The 18732-nt window shown below is 35.5% G+C and overlaps 2 protein-coding genes across 4 annotated transcripts in view; one reads left to right on the top strand and one right to left on the bottom strand.

The window, feature by feature from the left end:
• Positions 1–18732, top strand: part of LOC128211438 (uncharacterized) — a 23840-nt gene continuing 5108 nt past the window's right edge. The window contains exons 1-15 of one of the 3 annotated variants that reach the window (XM_052916234.1): positions 1–89; positions 4504–4599; positions 4825–4850; positions 5609–5674; positions 5928–5967; positions 6169–7221; positions 7836–8267; positions 9484–9539; positions 11791–12030; positions 12325–12540; positions 14180–14240; positions 14922–15059; positions 16356–16520; positions 17505–17663; positions 17972–18146. In XM_052916234.1, coding sequence (XP_052772194.1) covers positions 4575–4599; positions 4825–4850; positions 5609–5674; positions 5928–5967; positions 6169–7221; positions 7836–8267; positions 9484–9539; positions 11791–12030; positions 12325–12540; positions 14180–14240; positions 14922–15059; positions 16356–16520; positions 17505–17663; positions 17972–18146 — 2852 coding nt within the window. In that variant the 5' untranslated portion in view covers positions 1–89; positions 4504–4574. Of the gene's footprint in view, positions 90–4501; positions 4600–4824; positions 5675–5927; positions 5968–6168; positions 7222–7835; positions 8268–9483; positions 9540–11790; positions 12031–12324; positions 12541–14179; positions 14241–14921; positions 15060–16355; positions 16521–17504; positions 17664–17971; positions 18147–18732 lie in introns of those variants that run through there. The other 2 variants (XM_052916233.1, XM_052916236.1) reach the window with 2 other exon arrangements.
• Positions 3279–4541, bottom strand: LOC128210520 (autotransporter adhesin BpaC-like). The gene is made up of 3 exons (XM_052914870.1): positions 4538–4541; positions 3976–4278; positions 3279–3880 (listed from the first exon to the last, which is right to left on the bottom strand). The coding sequence occupies exons 1-3, from the start codon at positions 4539–4541 to the stop codon at positions 3279–3281; spliced, it is 909 nt and encodes a 302-aa protein (XP_052770830.1).

An 18732-nucleotide genomic window follows, 5' to 3' on the forward strand; every position in this document is an offset into this window, starting at 1 on the left:
GACCACACTATTCGTGTTTATCTTACCAGAGCCAACGATAACCGATTTATCTACGTCCTATTTGTTAAAGAAAAGAAATCAATTAAAAGGTGAGTTCATTGTATTTGAAACTGTATTGGATTGCGCATTTTTACTATTGTTTTGCATATTATGTTCCTACCACATAGACCTTGGGTTTTAAGAAGTGTTTAATTGACAAATTCCTTTAATAGATTTCCAACTTTCGTTTTCTGTATATATCTGTTTAAACTCACATTTTTTTATACGTATGTTCTTTTCTTTGGACGTCAAGTTGTGTTGCTCTAACTTGTTTATTTAAACGTATCTGCTGCATTGGAAGGGAGCATTTAAGAAACACTACCAGTATAAACATATTATGTACTTAATTAATCTTATGTGGTGTGTCTATGTCCAGAAACATTTAATTTACATTCTACTTTCGATTTAGTATACCGTGTAACAGGATTATGTTTCAGGGTATATATCGGAAATGCAATTATGTGACAGGACTGCGCTTGAACCATGCACTCAACGAATGCTTAAGCATTTTATTTTCTTAAATAAATAACATGATGTTCAGCAACTATTAATTACACATGCCGACTGATTAAGGGTCTTCTACAGTGCCAAAGAGGGTGGGAAAGCATAATGTTTGTTTGTTTTTCAAAACAAAAACAAACATCCTTTACGACATGTTTTGGTGTTATAAGAAGTTCAGCTTATTTAACAGAAGATTTTTTTCAGATGTTGGTTCAAAACGCATGTGCATTTTTCAACAATGTTGTGTGGGTTCTCTATGAACTATTTTTAAATATTAAGAAAGATTTTCAATAATAATTTGAAAAATAGTGAATAAAATTGATTTCCTGGTTATCAAAATGTTAATATATTTCATTGAATAGGTGCAATCACCACAAAGTCAGAAGGCATTGTTGATGGGCAGTATTAACTATTTTGACACATAACTTATTTATTTTGTTTTAAGACATATCCGAAAAAATGTCCGAGGCTGTTTAATTGAAAATCTCATAAAACTGTTATTATGTATTTTTTGTTCAACTCCTCATAACAGTTACAGTTACACATGTTGCGGCGGATGCATGTTTGCTCAATATTGAAACTAAAATGAATGATAGGATTTTTTGTTTTGATCCTTCATACGACTTTTGCACTGTGTTTGCTCAAGTTGTTATCTGAAAAGCTTCTACAGATATAAGATTTTTGAAGTTATGGTCTAGATCCTTTGCTGGTATTCAAGTGAATGACTGATAGTGACCTAACCTTGAGTGTAGTTTATTTTAAAAAATCAACATCGTACGATAACAACACCTTTTCGTGCATTTCGTAGTGTGGTACAGTTATATATCAGTATTAAGCCTTTACCATGTACGGTAGTTATAATTGTATTTGTATGCTACTTTGATTAACCCATATACTTTTATATATATAAAAAAATGATTTAGCATGTTGTTTTTTTCTTTTTATTAATATTAATGCGAAAAACTAAGACTTGATCGACTTTTGAATTTATCAATTTATCAATATATATTTATTAATTCTTAATATATGCACATTCTGTTTGCAATGACCTTCCTGCAACACATATAGAAGTTTATCTAGAAAACTACTACAATTTGTATCTTTACACAAGTTATCTCATGTAAATATACGTGTATAGTATAAATTAAAGGTTGTGTTTTGGTAGATCTGGACGAAAAACGTTTTATGAAATTAATTCTGCAATATCATAGATCCATTTCTTAGCTCAATCAATATGCCCCCCCCCCCCTTCGAAGAAGAGAGGTATATTGCTTTGCACATGTCGATCGGTCGGTCGGTAGGTGGGTCGGTGGGTCGGTCGGTCCAAGCTTGTCCGAGTGATAACTCAACAATTCCTAAGCGTATGGTCATCACACTTGACATGAAGGTTAGGCCTGACCAGTAGATGACCCTTATTTATTTAAGAGGTCATCAGATCAAAGTTCAAGGTCACAGTGACCTTTAATGGTAAAAGGATTATAAAGCTTCTCTGATTGATTACTCAACATTGCCTAGACCTTTGCTCAACAAATTTGGCATAAAGGCTATGCTTGACAAGTACATGACCCCGATTGATTTTATGGTCCATCGGGTCTAAGTGACATTGAATGATAAAAGGTTGTCCGAGTGATAATTCGACAATTCCTGCACCCATGGACCTCAAACTTGACTTTGAGGTTGGGTCTGACCAGTTCATGACCTCTATTGATTTTAGGGATCAATAGGCCAAAGTGCAAGGTCACAGATGTCTTGAATGATAACAGGTTGTCCGAGTGTTAATTCGATCATGGCTGCACCCATGGCCCTCAAACACGACTTGGAGGTTGGGCCATTTGATGACCCCTATCTATTTAAGGGTTCATAATGTAGAATGCCAAGGTCACAGTGACCTTGAAGGCAAACTCGACAATTCCTATATATATGGTCATCAAACTTGACATGAAGGTTTGGCCTGACCAGTAGATGATCCTTATTGATTTGAGAGTTCGTGGGGCCAAATGTCAAGGTCACAGTGACCTTTAACACGAAAAAAGGTTAACAAAGCTTCTCCCAGTGATATATCAACAATGCCTTTACCTATGATCATCAAACTTGACATGGAGGCTGGGCCTGACAAGTAGTTGACCCCTATTGACCCCTTGGCCCTCAAACTAGACTTAGAGGTTGGGCCTGACCTGTAGATGACCCCTTTTGATTTTGGGGGTCATCAGATCAAAGGTCAAGTTGACAGTGACCTTGAACGCAGAAAGCTTATTTGTGTTCTAACTTGACAATGCCTGCACCCATGGCCCTCACACTTGGCATTTAAGTTGGGGTGACCAGTTGATGACCCCTATGCATTTTGAAGCATAGAGTCAAAGGTTATGGTCATAACTCATATTCATCATTAAAATTTCATCATATTTACTTATCTGCTGTTAAAAGGCTACTTTTTTATCTGCAAATATTAGTCATCATCTGAACATGATTAAAAACTGTAAAGCCTCAAAAGCATTCAATGTCAATGACAAATCAGCTGTCATTTCTGTACATACATATATCATTCAATTGTCCAAATAATCCTGACAACATGGCGCTCAGGGGGGCATGTTTGACAAACATCTCTTGTTTTACACTTAAGTTTTGTGAAGCAAAATAGTTGTTAATCTCAAATAAACTATTTCGATGATCATGTTCTTTGCAAGGCACATCTTAAAACATGTAATGTATATATGTTTGTAAATTGAGAGTTCCTGTAACTAGTTGATAAATTTGCAGCATGTCTCAGCGTCATCTGCAGTAGTATCAGTGTCATCTGCAGTTGTATCAGTGCCATCTGCAGTTGAATCAGTGCCATCTGCAGTTGCACCAGTGTCATCTGCAGTTGCACCAAAGTCATGTGCAGTTGTATCAGTGTCGTCTGCAGTTTCGATAGTGTCATCTGCAGTTGTATCAGTGTCGTCTGCAGTTGCACCAGTGTCATCTACAGTTGTATCAGTGTCATCTGCAGTTGCATCAGTGTCATCTGCAGTAGTATCAATGTAATCTGCAGTTGTACCAGTGTCATCTGCAGTAGCACCAGTGTCATATGCAGTTGCACTAGTGTCATATACAGTTGCATCAGTGCCATCTGCAGTTGTATCAGTGCCATCTGTAGTTGTACCAGTGTCATCTGCAGTTGTATAAGTGTCATCTGCAGTTGCATCAGTGTCATCTGCGGTTGCATCAGTGTCATCTGCAGTTGCAACAGTGTCATCTGCAGTTGCATCAGTATCATCTGCAGTTGCAACAGTGTCATCTGCAGTTGCACCAGTGTCATCTGCAAATGCACCAGTGTCATCTGCAGTTGTTTCAGTGTCATCTGCAGTTTACCAGGGTGATCTGGTGTTGCATAAGCGTCATCCGCAGTTGCACCAGTGTCATCTGCAGTTGTATCAGTGTCATCTGCAGTTGTACCAGTGTCATCTGCAGTTGCATCAGTGTTATCTGCAGGTACATCAGTGTCATCTACAGTTGCAAAAGTGTCATCTGCAGTTGCATCAGTGTCATCTGTAGTTGTACCAGTGTCATCTGCAGTTGCACCAGTGTCATCTGCAGTTGCATCAGTATCATCTGCAGTTGTACCAGTGTCATCTGCAGGTGCACCAGTGTCATATGCAGTTGTATCAGTGTCATCTGCAGTTGCATCAGTGTCATCTGCAGTTGCACCAGTGTCATCTGCAGTTGTACCAGTGTCATCTGCAGTTGCACCATTGTCATCTGCAGATGCCAATTACGTTAAATAAAGCACCACAAACAAGGGGGTCTACTATTATATGTATCGCCATCCTTTAGAATATTTATGTAACTTTTCGCAAATTATGTTTCAGCTCTACCAGCTTCATTAGGTATTGAATTTCCAATGTCAGAAAAAACCTAGTCGAGCTTTTGTAACTTTTATCCAATTATTGCATATGCAGTCCAGTTGAATTATTTCTTTTTCAGATAAACATGAAGTCTGATGTATTCGAAATGATACACATATCATAAGAATAGGCCAAGTCTTCTTTGACGTCATGGCAAGTGGAAACGGCAAATTTGGTATGCATTGACGTTTCAGTCATCATATTATGATATACCCGAACGTACTAACTCAGCGCAAAATAAATTATAAAAATGATGGAATATTGCTTAAAATGTATGTTTAAACATACTTTGATTAGATAATCTTTAATTAAGATTCCTACATTTTTCACACTTTAATACATGATTATATGGCGCCATATAGATTAAAGGAGAAACAGTGATTGTACCTTTTTCTTTTAGGCTGCAATGTGAGTCCGGAAGAAAGGGTATGTTATTCTATCATTATCCAATCCATGATATCGTTTGATTATGGCTCTTAATTGACAGACAGTCAGGCAAGTGTGAGAGCTTCTTTTAAGATCTGATCTTTAATACGAAGGTTTGAAACACTACCACGATCATATTTTACACTTGTCTTCGGATTAAGAATAACAAAGAGGCCAATGTTATAAAATCATATCTCACATTTTTTATTCGCCACAGCTTTGTCAGATTTGGCATTGAATTCTTTACTTTGGTGAAGTTTTAGGATTCTCTTTGTAATCGATATCAAGCATAAGTGAAAACTGTACCCTAAAACGTGCCAACATTTAACTTTATACTACATGTATTGTATTTCAATGGTTTTCTATTCACAAAAGTAATTCCTAATGTTATGATTAGACGTATTGTCTAGCGATATTTGTGCATACAAAAATAGTATGCAATCTTTGTGTAATTCATTTATTCGTTCGTTCGTTCGTTCGTTGGTTCGTTCGTTCATTCATTCATTCATTCATTCTGCACAATAACTAAATATTTTAAATATGAACGCCTATTTTTATGTATATAGTGTTGAAGATTTTTAGATTTTGAACATTTGTTCTTCTTATGATTTGTGGTGTCTGCATACAGTTTTCATTTTTTTTTCTACGGTATGCATTAATAAGACATTAGCTGCACATTGAAAGATATGGTAACGGATACTCATATTTACACATCGAAATCGAAGAGATACAGTAACGAATCTCATTGCATTTTAAAGGTCAGAAATAATGCGACCTCCGGCGGACAATCGGTCAAAATTTATCCTGATCTGACCCAATTTCAGGTATTTGCAATACCACGTTAAATCAGTGTTTAACTTCCTGGATTGTATCATTGCATATTTATGTCTATAAAGCATTATAATATTAACATACACATATGTTAAAATGTCATGATGAAAAGTTCCTGTAAAGTATCTTTGACGTGTTCATTAGTATATTTCTTATTTTGAAATTAGGTAAAAATGTTGGATACCAGTTTCCAATATCGATCACAAACATTGTAATAAAATATGATTTCCCGTTAACGTTTTGTAGGAAGCAACGCAAAACGGCTCTACAAGTGATAGGATAGCAGGTTTGTGCAAGGATTATAATGTTAAAGTCCGTAAATCGTTTTGAAATGATTTTAGCAGCGTTGTTTATAAAGTATTTTACAAATACAAACAGTCAATATAATGAAACATTGTTTGAAATCCTCGTTTTTATTGTTTTAATTTCAAAGTGAGGTTGACCTGATTATTAAATAATATTACGTATTGTCTTTGGTTTGTTGTAGAAACATGTGTACTTAACATCACGAAATTGCAAGCCAACAAAGGCAGTTTTTCATGGTGTTTTCTTGTTGAGCTTGGTATTGAACAGTACCTTTGGAAACAGAACGTATACACACAGGGATTGAAAGTAGAAGCTGATAACAAAGAGATTCGTTTTACAAATACAAAACATGAAAATGAGCGAATCATAACGTTGATAGAAGAATTCTTGACCAGCATGCAAGTAATATCAGTGTCTGATATTTACAATCTGCAGATTCTACAAAACAGAAACACAAATGAAAAGTTATTAGACTTCCTTCGTACACATATTGACGTGATTCCACACACCCATGTAGTACTCCACTCAGATGAAAAAGAAGTATTCTTTGGTTGCAAAGATGAACAAAGTTTACGAATATTTGTTAGCAATCTACAGAATGTAGTCTTTAAAAGGGAATTCAACATTGCTGATGGAGAATGTAGAGAGATGATCAAAGCATTGCAAATGTCTGGACAGTTGTACATTCTCTGTTCTGATCAAGAAACAGAGCACATGCTTTGCACACAACCTGTGATTAAACAACTTGATGAACATATGCAATGTATTTTTCAAGTACGATTGCTTCCACTGCAGGTAGAATATTTCGCTTCATTCGGAAAAATAAAGGTGCAGGAACTGGGTTTGGAAAATGGCCTTCAAATTGATCTCAATAAGGGAAATAAAACACTAACATTCAGAGGAAAGAGATGTGATATAAAAGCCATGGACGACCGTCTTAAAACGTACTTCCAGCTGAAGAAAATAAAGATTGCTTTACCACGCAATATACTTCCTACATTTGAAGGGACAGCAATGGCGGCTGTAAGTGAACAACAGTGTTGTTATTCGATAAATTGGAGACCATCTGCAGAAAAGGGACCCGGCAATAGGCTGATTGCCTCCTGGAAAAGTAAAGACGGGAATGGAGTAACACTGATTCAGGGGCGACTGTTTGATTTAGACGTAGATGCTGTTGTTATACTCGCAAATACTAGTATGTCCCCACGAACAACTATCGCTGAGGAAGATATAGGTATTTTTAGGAGCTTCTACTCATTCAGCATAATTATATGCATGTTTGGATTCCACTTTTGTATTCGAGGTCTATCACCCTCTTTATGGGTATAATAGAATGCGCTACTGAAAAACAATTTATATTAAACAAAAATGATAATATAATACGGATAAAGAGTTTCAATATAGTATGACCATATCAGTGTCGGTTATATTGGATCTGGGGGTTTTGCATTGACAGTCAGGACAAAATGTTAGCTTCATCTTAAGTGTGTTACGCTTAAACACCTTAATTAAAATGAGCTCTTCATCGTAAACGTTTGCTTTACTTAAGAACTCTTAAAAATGAGAATATTGCAAATTATAGCAATACAAATGGTGTGCTTTACTTAATAACTGTATGAGGAAACAAAGACGTTGCTATGTTTGGGACAGGAGACTCCGCTAGATAATGGGAAAATAGGAAATTGTATTTATGAAAAAATCATTGTACGATCGTATTGCTTAAAAATTTTGTTTAAATATATTTTATGCGTTATTTTTATTATGTGACTGACTTGTAATTATATACGTTCCTCATTATCAGTGTAACAATAGTATTGTACCTGTCTTGTACTTGTACTTGTGTTCCAGTCACGCAATTCAAAGATGTGAATGTAATGTTGAAAAAAATCCCCACAAAGCTTGGTAAGGTGTTTGAAGTGGGAGACGAAAAAAATCAAAGATCATACATTGCCATTACGGATTCATCTTCTGCAACTTCTTTAGATGAACCAATTTGCTATCAAGTATTGAAAGTGCACTTGGAACGTCTCAGACGAAAAGGGTGCCAATCAGTTGCGATACATGCATCTGTATTCCCAGAAACACATGTTTGTACAAAGGACATCACGAATTGGTTCATAAAGGCTTCGTTGGAAGTTCCAGAGATGAGCTACTACCTTTGCGCGGACAATAAAGATGATCTTGGTCAAATTGCAGAGGACGTACGTTTGAATTGTTTGTCTTCAAAACCATCACACAACTATTTGAGGCAAACATTTGCTGTTGACGTAGTATTTGGAGGTAACTGTATATGTGGCTGACTCAGATTGTTTTAGTAGTTCATTGTGATAAAACATATTTGTCACAAAGTTGTTTTGGACTTCTTTTGCATGCTACTTTTGAATGTGACCAATATATTTGTCTGTAATAATTCTTCCAAGCCTCCTTAACACAAATTTTATAAAAATAAGTGAATTTTATTAGCATTATATTTAAATGCCCTATCTCTGTAACTATCTCTGTAAGAAATCGATAAAACTAATATTGTGATGTATAATTTGAAACATTTTGAAGAAGTATAAAATTGGTCTATGTTTTACCTAATTGAACATTGTCTGCATAGGCGGCAGTATCGGTAAGTGTTCATATGTGAATATCGGTATATAATAAAATCTAAATATTAACTGCCTTAAGAGTGGCAGCTTAATTGGTTAACCTGAGGTAAATTTTTAATTTTAAAGTATTCCGTTACAATTCACGTGTATATCAAGAGGAAGAAAAAAAACTGCGTGAAAGTGCGGGATGAAAGTCAAAAATATTGCCCTGGATTTTTACTATTTGTTCTATAGAAGTGTGGTTAAATTATATATATATATATATATATATATATATATATATATATATATATATATATATATATATATATACAACTATAGTAATCATATTTCTCACAACCCCTGTCCGATACTGCTTACTGTGATTGATTTACTATTACCTCGTTTGACCACTTTTCGAATGGATTTTTTTAGAACGTAATGAATTGTGAGCACCTTTAAATGTTCCGATTGTAATGAATAAATTATTACACCGGGTAATAAATACAAGTGTTAATTGAGTTTTGACCTCAGTCAAATTTCAAACTGGATTATCGTTTTTTTAGCTATAAATACCACTGCAATATCTTGTAAAGAAATATTAATCCAAAGTTACTGTTTACATCCCGAATTGATTAACCTCGCTTGTTGTGGTAGTAAGAACTCGTAAGATTATATAATTTATTTAAAGTCAGCTAAAATTCATTAGTGTTGGGTTGTATTACACAGTTTATTTTTTTTACATGATGGACTTATTTGGGGATAATTCTCTTTTATTATATCGATATATTTGAAATCAATGCACGTTTTGCCTATGACATTGGTTTGCCATTTGGCTAAATTAATGTACGCCTATGATGTTACATTTAGCGAACGAATGGTGAATCGGAAGAAATTACAAAACAAATAAATTATTGTTCCAGAACCTCGTATGCTTGAAGTCCACATACGCAATGGTACATTGATTGCTGATCAAAAGGTATGTATTAAAAGGGATTGTAGCAAACGAACTTATTCGAGATGCAGTAACACAAATACACTTGTGTATTTGCTCAAATTAAGATAAGTTAATGTGTGTCGATCTTCTTTGGATTTTTTAGATTAAGCCCATTATTTAATGGTCACTTAATTGCACTTGCCTTCTCTTATACTATTTAAGGGTCGAAAAACAGAATAATGAAGCCACGATTGTACCTCGATCAATTGAATTTTGATATTGCAAGATCTCAAAGTCATGTGTACTTTTATGCCCCCCCCCCTTCGAAAAAGAGGGGTATATTGCTTTGCACATGTCGGTTGGTCGGTCGGTAGGTCGGTAGACCAAAGCTTGTCCGATGATATCTCAACAGTGCCTGGACGTATCGTCATGAATGAACATGAATGGTGGGCCTTACCAGTAGATGACCCCTATTGATAATGGGGAATCATTGGGTCAAAGGTCAAGGTCACAGTGACCTTTAATGGTAAAAATATTTTTAAGCTTGTCCGAGTGATAACTCAACAATGCATAGACCTATGGTCATCAAACTTGATATGAGGCTGGACCTGACAAATAGATGACCCCTATTGGTTTTAAGGAATCATCGGGCCATAGGTCAAGGTCACAGTGACCTTAAATGATAAAAGGTTGTCCGAGTTGACATTGTCTGCTCCCATGGCCCTCAAACTTGACTTTGAGGTAGGGTCTGACCAGTAGATTACCCCTACTGATTTTAAGGGACAAAGGTCAAAGAAACCGTGACCTTGAACGCAAATTCTATAATTCCTGGACCTATGGTCATCAAACTTGATATGAAGGTTGGGCCTGACCAGTAAATGACCCCTACTGATTTTGGGGTCATCGTGTCAAAGGTCAAGGTCACAGTGACCTATAATGCGAAAAAGTTAAAGCTTCTCCCAGTGATATCTTACTAGTTCTTAAACCTTTGTTCGACCTGGTATTGTACCTGTCTTGTACTTGTACTTGTGTTCCAGTCACGCAATTCAAAGATGGTCATCTGGTCAAAGGTCAAGGTCACAGTGACCTTCAATGCGAAAATGTTGTTAGAGTGATAACTCGACAATGTCTGCAAACATGGCCCTAAAACTTGAATTTTGGGTTGGGCCTGACCTATGGATGACCCCTTTTGATTTAATGGGTCTTGGGTCAAAGGTCAAGGTCACAGTGACCTTGAATGACAAAAGCTTTTCCGTGTGATAAATTAACAATGCCTGCACCCATGGCCCTCAAAGTTGACATTTAGGTTCGAGATGACCAAATGTTAGCTTCATCTTAAGTGTGTTACGCTTAAACACCTTAATTAAAATGAGCTCTTCATCGTAAACGTTTGCTTTACTTAAGAACTCTTAAAAATGAGAATATTGCAAATTATAGCAATACAAATGGTGTGCTTTACTTAATAACTCTATGATGAAACAAAGACGTAGCTATGTTTGGGACAGGAGACTCCGCTAAATAATGGGAAAATAGGAAATTGTATTTATGAAAAAATCATTGTACGATCGTATTGCTTAAAAATTTTGTTTAAATATATTTTATGCGTTATTTTTATTATGTGACTGACTTGTAATTATATACGTTCCTCATTATCAGTGTAATAATAGTATTGTACCTGTCTTGTACTTGTACTTGTGTTCCAGTCACGCAATTCAAAGATGGTCATCTGGTCAAAGGTCAAGGTCACAGTGAACTTCAGTGCGAAAATGTTGTTAGAGTGATAACTCGACAATGTCTGCAAACATTGCCCTAAAACTTGAATTTTGGGTTGGGCCTGACCTATGGATGACCCCTTTTGATTAAATGGGTCAAAGGTCAAGGTCACAGTGACCTTGAATGACAAAAGCTTTTCCGTGTGATAAATTAACAATGCCTGCACACATGGCCGTCAAAGTTGACATTTAGGTTCGAGATGACCAGTTGATGACCCCTATGGATTTTGAGGTCATGGAGTCAAAAGGTCATGGTCATACAAGCTTTGGGCATTCAAGGTCACTGTGACCTTGGCCTTTGACCCAATGAACCGTTAAATCAAAAGGGGTCATCCACAGGAATTGTAGCATTTTGATCAATGCATATTTTATTTAATTGTCGAAATAAACCTGATAACATGGCGCTCATGGGGGGGGGGGCTTGCGCTTGTTATTTGTTTTAAGTCGACACAGTTTGTCACACGCGTCGTTGCAATGTGTTTAGCTAAGCTTCTGGTTAACATTATTTAGTAAATTTCCAGGCAGATATCATTGTGAATACAACTGGGAAATCCTTGCAATTAGAAAAAGGTGGGGCATTGTCTCGTTCAATTGTCCTGGCTGCTGGTGTTCAGCTTCAAGATGAGTTGTCAAAAGAGTATCCTGGCGGTTTGAATGAAGGCCAAATTGCAGTCACTTCGTCTGGAAAGCTCAGCAGAAACGGCGTACATGAAATAATCCACTGCGTTCTTCCGAAATTTGACAAAGAAAAATTCGACGATGTGAGTTAACACATATTTTTGCTATACTCATTGCTGAACATATCTTGATAAAGCATACATCATTGGCATATAAAATAATATTTAATACCTTTGTTGTCGTCAGCGTTAATATATATATATTCATAAATACTGATATACTGAAAGTGATTTTACTAGTAATATTGATCATATCAGTCCAATGTGTCCTGGATATGATTTAATCCGTCAAATAAAATTTAAAGATATATATATATATCAAAGCACAATTCCATTTGTACAATACATTTGTAAATGAATGACTTATTATATTTATAGGACATTAAAGCCATGGTGAAAACGTGTTTAGCAGAAGCAGATAAACTTCAAGGGAAAAGCATTGCCTTGCCTCCTTTTGGAACTGGCCGGCATGGGTACCCAATACGCGAAACTGCTCTTGCAATGTTTGAAGCGATAGACGAATTTTCGGAGGAATCAGTTGGAATGACTCTTCAAACAATATATATACCCACTCTTGAAGACGAGCATTGCAAGGTTGGGCTATCATTTTTTTTTCAAACTTGTACAAAATCGTATCTACATTTTATCTCTTTGTATGTTGTGACGTTAAATGCAGATATGTTCATAATAATTTTATTTAATTATGACTGCGCATACTCGACCTTACGTTTTCACCCAAATCATTAAACGTGTTACATACGTTAGTTTTTGACATTTTCAACGACATTGAAGAGATGTACATCTGCAGACAATTCCTGCATGGTCCATTTTATTAGTTACTTTATTCTACTGCAAATTTGCAGTACTTGCATTCAAACTCTCAAAACGTTTCTTCTTTTCATTCGATCAGAAAGTTTCTGTTGTTATATTGAAAACATACTTGATATTTATATCATGTTAGTATTGTATTCTGGAATATTCAAAACATGAAAAGTAAACGTATGTAGTTTTCTAGATCAGGACATGATGGTCAAAAGTATCTAGGCTGATCATGGAAATGTATGCGATCATTTCAATCATGTCTCTTTGCTACCACGGTAATGCCACAAAGGTAACCACGGCAATAGGTTTGTGCGATTCTATGCATCCACCTTGACGTGAAATTATAGTTTGTAAACAATTTTTATTCACATATCTACGTTCATGAAGCCTCATGTAGGGAAACCTGCACAACCGCCTTATTATTATTCAGAAAAGAGGGGGTATATTGCTTTGCACATGTCGGTCGGTCGGTCCGTCCGTCGGGAGACCAAAGCTTGTCCGAGTGATAACTCTATAATTCATTAACGTATTGTAATCAAACTTGACATTAATGTTAGGCCTGACCAGTCGATGACATCTATTGATTTTAGGGGTCATCAGGTCATAACTCAAGGTCACAGTGACCTTAAATGGTAAAAGATTGTCAGAGCTTGTCCGAGTGATAGCTCAACAATGCCTAGCATATGGTCACCAAACTTGACATGGAGACTGGACCTGACCAGAAGATGACCCCTATTGATTTAAGGAGTCATCGGGTCAGAGGTTAAGGTCACGCGAAAAAAATGTCCGTGTGATAACTCGACAATGCCTGCACCCATGGTCCTCAAAAGATTGGCGGTTACTAGTTGATGACCCCTATGGCTTTTGAGGTCATAGTGTCCAAGCTCAAGGTCAACTCGTATTCATCATTAAAATTTAGGTCATAATTACTTATTCCCTGCTGCTAAGAGGATTCATTTTTATATGGAAATATCATTCATCACCTGTACATGGTTAAAAACAGTACCTACTATCCTCACACTTTGAATGGTCATAATCTTTAAATATATTTCATTCAATTGTCCAAAAAATCTTGACAACATGGCGCTCAGTAAGGGGGGGGGGGGGCGGCATAATGTTTGGCAAACATCTCTTCAGACAACTCAATGTACGAAGCAAGCGCTAACCAATGTATCTATTTAAAAAAATAGTATTATTATTTCAGACAATTCAATGCATTTATCAATGATATTGCACTGATGAAGCATCGGCGTGCAGTAATATTGTTTCAGTGCATTTTTATAGCCGCTTATAGTACGGAAACTATTATTTTAAGATGAACGTTAGTTACTATTACGGTATGACGACCAATGACCCTTATCGAGTTTGATTACATATTCAACAAATAACTGTTGTATTTTTCTTTCTATAGGCTTTTATAAGCGCACAAAGTAAGAGATCGAGTTCACCAGATAGAAAGAAAATAAATAATGGTATGTTATCGTTTTATTAAATATGATTGTCTCTCATTATAGTCACATGTTCTTTACTAAATTCTCCTCGGTATACTATTCTGTTCGGTTTATATGTTTATTTTTTTTCATTTTTATTTCACTAAATATATTTATATGAGTTGAAAATAGAGACCAAGTCTTGCATATGCTCGACCTATTTCCGCAGAATGTGGATTGAATTACTTCTCACTGTATTAGAAATATACTTTAACTTGTTTGTTAGTGGAGGCTTATTCGTTTAAGAATTAAGTATTTTGAAGTAGTACTTATAAATAGCTTTACTGGTTTTTGTGGTGTGAACTACTCCAACAATGCAAGAAGATAGTTTTGAAATTTGGTACACATGGTAACTATGAAGTGTACTCATGCCAGGCGTTATTGTTATAAGACTTATTTGTCTGTAGTACTGCGGCCTTGAACCTTGAATGTTGTATGTATAGTTATGACAGTTTGTGAAGTGATAAACTTCCACTTACGTTTTTTTACGTTAGAACCATTTCCGTTGTATTAATTATAAATCATCTCTTATGTAATTTTAATATCTGCCTGAATTGATAAATATAACATCCTGTATGAAGTCCGGGTGTCCTTCTGTTATAGCTTTAATTTTTAAAATAAATTGTTTACATTGTGCTTTTAATCGAGAAGTTTGTTTAACAGAAAACATGGTGGACTTCTACAAACATATTGGAAATGGACAGTATTCTCTACGTGTTTGTGTTGGGAACATATTCTTACTAAAATTTCTCCCGAGATCAACTCTTCACGTGTACTTCGCAGTCGGTGCAGGCGAACAAGGTAGTTCAAGCGTTTTGCATGTTTTAATTAAAAAAAAAACGACGATAAAACAAGCTGTATCATTTTTGCTCTGACTTTAGTTACGAGTGACATATAGTGATAAAAAATTATATGTACCAATTTCACGTTATGACGTGCTTTCGTATTGGCTTCGTGGTAAATTAGTCTTGCTAAAAGACTAAAAGTTTCTGCTCGATAACTTAGTTACAAGTGACATTTATTGATGAAATTTGGCTTGTAGCAAGTAAATGTGGCGACGCACCCTAGGATTGCATTGACGTTCAAGATTAATGTTTAGGTCAAGGTCACTGATTTCAAAATGAGTTATGTTATTTGTTGGTTCCTTCTCTGTATCTTGACGATGAACCATAAAAAATCCTCAGTCTTTGGACAATTATGTTCATTATGATATGGCAGTTTGTTTGGTTTAGATTCAGGCCTGTATATCAACGGTCAGGGTGACACTAAAAGGTCAAAAGGAGTTGTGTTTGTAGGCTAGTAACTTATCCGAGCAATATCTTAACCTTGCATTTTAGATAATCAAGTAGCTCAAGCACACATACATTTATTGGTTGTTGGTGACATGCCAGATCTAGGAGGTCAAGATCACAAAAAGAGAGGATATTTTGAAAACTCATTCGTTTGGGTGCAATAGGAGGTGCATTTCTATATTCTGCCCAACACCTCTTAATCTTCGTTATATTACAAATAGTAGAATGTAACCAATTGGTATGTCATGTCAACATCATAATTACGGTTTCTGCTATATTTAACTCCATGTTATTATGTTTCGAAATTGCATGGGCACAATTGCATGGACGAGCAAAAAGTATGTGACAAGGTCTCTTTCGACGGCTCGCCATGTCGGCTATTGGTGTCTATAGTTTTTTAATGAACCATTTTACTGTGTGTGCAGTTTAGTACTTGTGGATACTATAAAATAATGCCATGCTCATGAATTATTTTTTAAACTTCTTCTTGATACATGAACCGCTTCATAAAACATATAGTATGATAATGAAACGTAATGGTATATATTGAAGATATACAATAATCTGTATTTGCAGTCCATCCCTTGTTTCAATTGTGTTCATATTAACGGAAGTCTATCCCAACTATTTTAAAGCCAATTATAATTGTATGGTTTCACTTTGTGTTACTTTATATAGCACCGTCATTTCAACAAATACATGGCGTGTTCAATTCATAAGATGTTTTCTTATTTTCTCCACTTAACTTAAACTAATAAATTGCGACCATAATGAGGAAGCATGTCCAAATAAACCTCTTTTGTAGGTCTAAACTGGGAAGAAAAGAAGGACAATGATTACACGTGGATCGGTATTTCTGATGAAATATCGCATATTGTACATGCTGTGGAAACAGTACTGGACGCTTGCATCGAGAAAATGATCACAGATGTTGCCTTATTCAGCCCAGTTCAGCAACTCGACCGGGAAGGTTTAATCAGTATTATTTCAAATAATTATAATCATAAAACTAAGGAAGTCACTTATGCAATGGAGGGAAAATGTAGTGTGACAGTCTCAAATGTGATATAGATCAACAAGAATATCACAATAGGATGCCTTTGATGCAATTCCTCTTCAATAAAAAAACAAACTGTTTTACATCTAGAGACTATGTATTTTTAGCCTGTATACATGTATAAATATGTGTTCAACCTCAAACGTAACTTAAATAAGATCATAAGATTAATATGCTGGAAACAATCACATGTTAACGAAATTATCATATAAAAGGTAAAATAACTTTGCAAAATTATAACGTGTTGCCGATATCTTACTTGTTTGGAGTTAAATCTTCCCTGATTTCGTTCACATTTTATTCATTTAAATAAATTACAATTTCGATTGTAGGCTCATAAAGCTTCAGCTGCGATAATGAAGTTATAAACTATATTGAAAACAGGTTAAAAATAATGTATTATGTACACTTCAACATCAATACATACACATGCATAACAAACATTTGCACGATAAACTTCTTACTTAATAACGCATTCTGGACGCATTCTGGAAAATATAAATTACTGGTAACAAGATTGTAACAGTGTATCTAATAGATGATAACTCAAAAAATCAAATACTTGATGAGTGCAAAGAGATTTCTATGGTCTCAAGGTAGGAATACCGTAGTTTTTGTACCTTTCGTTAAAATTAAACTTGGTGTCCTTCATAAGAATCATTGATTCCGACATTTATTCATCCTTTTTGGTATATAAAAACAATTGTATCAATTGTGGTTAGTCTTATTTTGGAGTGTTTCATTAAGTAATGGCAAGCACTTATCGGTAACAGTAACAGATCGAGTCCACTCAAAGTCTTGTATTCGATTTTCAGAATCCTTAAAAAAGTAAAATCAAGCTTGTCGCTTCAACATACTTCCAAAGCTTTCAGTGCTTTTATTTAAAACATACTTTAGATTTCACAGACGTGCAGTTTGTTCAGACAGTGATTCGAGCCTTTGAAAGAGACCCTGCGAAATTACGTTACCTGAGGAGCGCACTTATATTGTTAGCTAGTGGAACGAACATCGCCAGTTTAGAAAAAATGTTATGTGGTACGAAAATGAACACATTACGTAAGTAATCTCTGTCATTTATCTTTGTTTAAAACAGTTTATACTCAGCATGGTTCCTACTATTGAACATAGTTCGTGACAAAATTGTTTTTCAGACTTTTATTTACAAAAATACCTTTGTCATATGTTGCCCCAAACATCATTTAGCCTGAAATGAAACTGAATGTGTATTTAGCGCACGTTACATGCATGTATTGTACAACACCATTGATTATAAAGTATAAAAATAGGCGTTTAATCAAATACACACGTTTAACGTTTAACATTAATTTCAAAACAATCCTTAGCCTTTTTAAAAAATGTTATAGGAACTTACGTCGGAAATTCCAGCTTTGTTGGAATGCCCTGGGTAAAGCCTCCAGATCCGGCTGTTGAAATGTGTGTGTATGGTGCTGGGGAAAAGACGTCAATTGCTTTGGGGAATATTGAACAGATTACTTCGTCGCCACATTCGTTCGGGAAAGAAACCGAGACAAAGAAAGAGTATGCTCGATTTTCATATGTGTTATTGTTGTAACAAGAAGTTAAAATATTTTGTCGCATATGTAACGCCGACTATTTGGAGAAGAATTCTAGTAATATTCAAGTTTATTAAAAGATGCAATATCGCAGAGTTTAATCTATATATCCTATATACTCACAGCATCTATATCATAACTTGCTATGAAATCAAATGTTAAGTTGCGTTTCTAAAACTTAAGCCCAGTTATTTGTTTGTATGTATCATATTCAAAGCAATTTGTAAACTGACCTTCCCTTTTGCTACTATGTATTTGTACACCTAGTGAACCAAGCCTCCGTGAATCAGGTGAGAAGCGAGTACGCTAACCACTGAATACGATTTAGGAAGACGTTTCGGTATATCTTTTCGGCTCATTGGAATAATTGATTATATCTCCAAAATCATTCAACATTGACTTGACACTTCACACAAATTTTCAGGGCTACCACACAAAACAGTTATACAGCATCATATGATCCTAAACATATTATGGCCCCTAATTGACTTATTTCATACTAGTCGAGCGCGATTTCTTACGACAGCTATTGTGCTGATAAAGGTCACCGT

The sequence above is a fragment of the Mya arenaria genome, chromosome 12 (genome assembly GCF_026914265.1).
Source record: "Mya arenaria isolate MELC-2E11 chromosome 12, ASM2691426v1".
In the NCBI taxonomy this organism is placed as follows: Eukaryota; Metazoa; Mollusca; class Bivalvia; order Myida; family Myidae; genus Mya; species Mya arenaria.

Excerpts from the sequence above, each read along its gene's own strand:
- LOC128210520 (XM_052914870.1), bottom strand. Across the intron at positions 3,881-3,975 it reads TGCAACTGCAGATGACACTG|ATGACACTGAAACAACTGCA; the intron begins GTACAACTGCAG and ends GGTAAACTGCAG.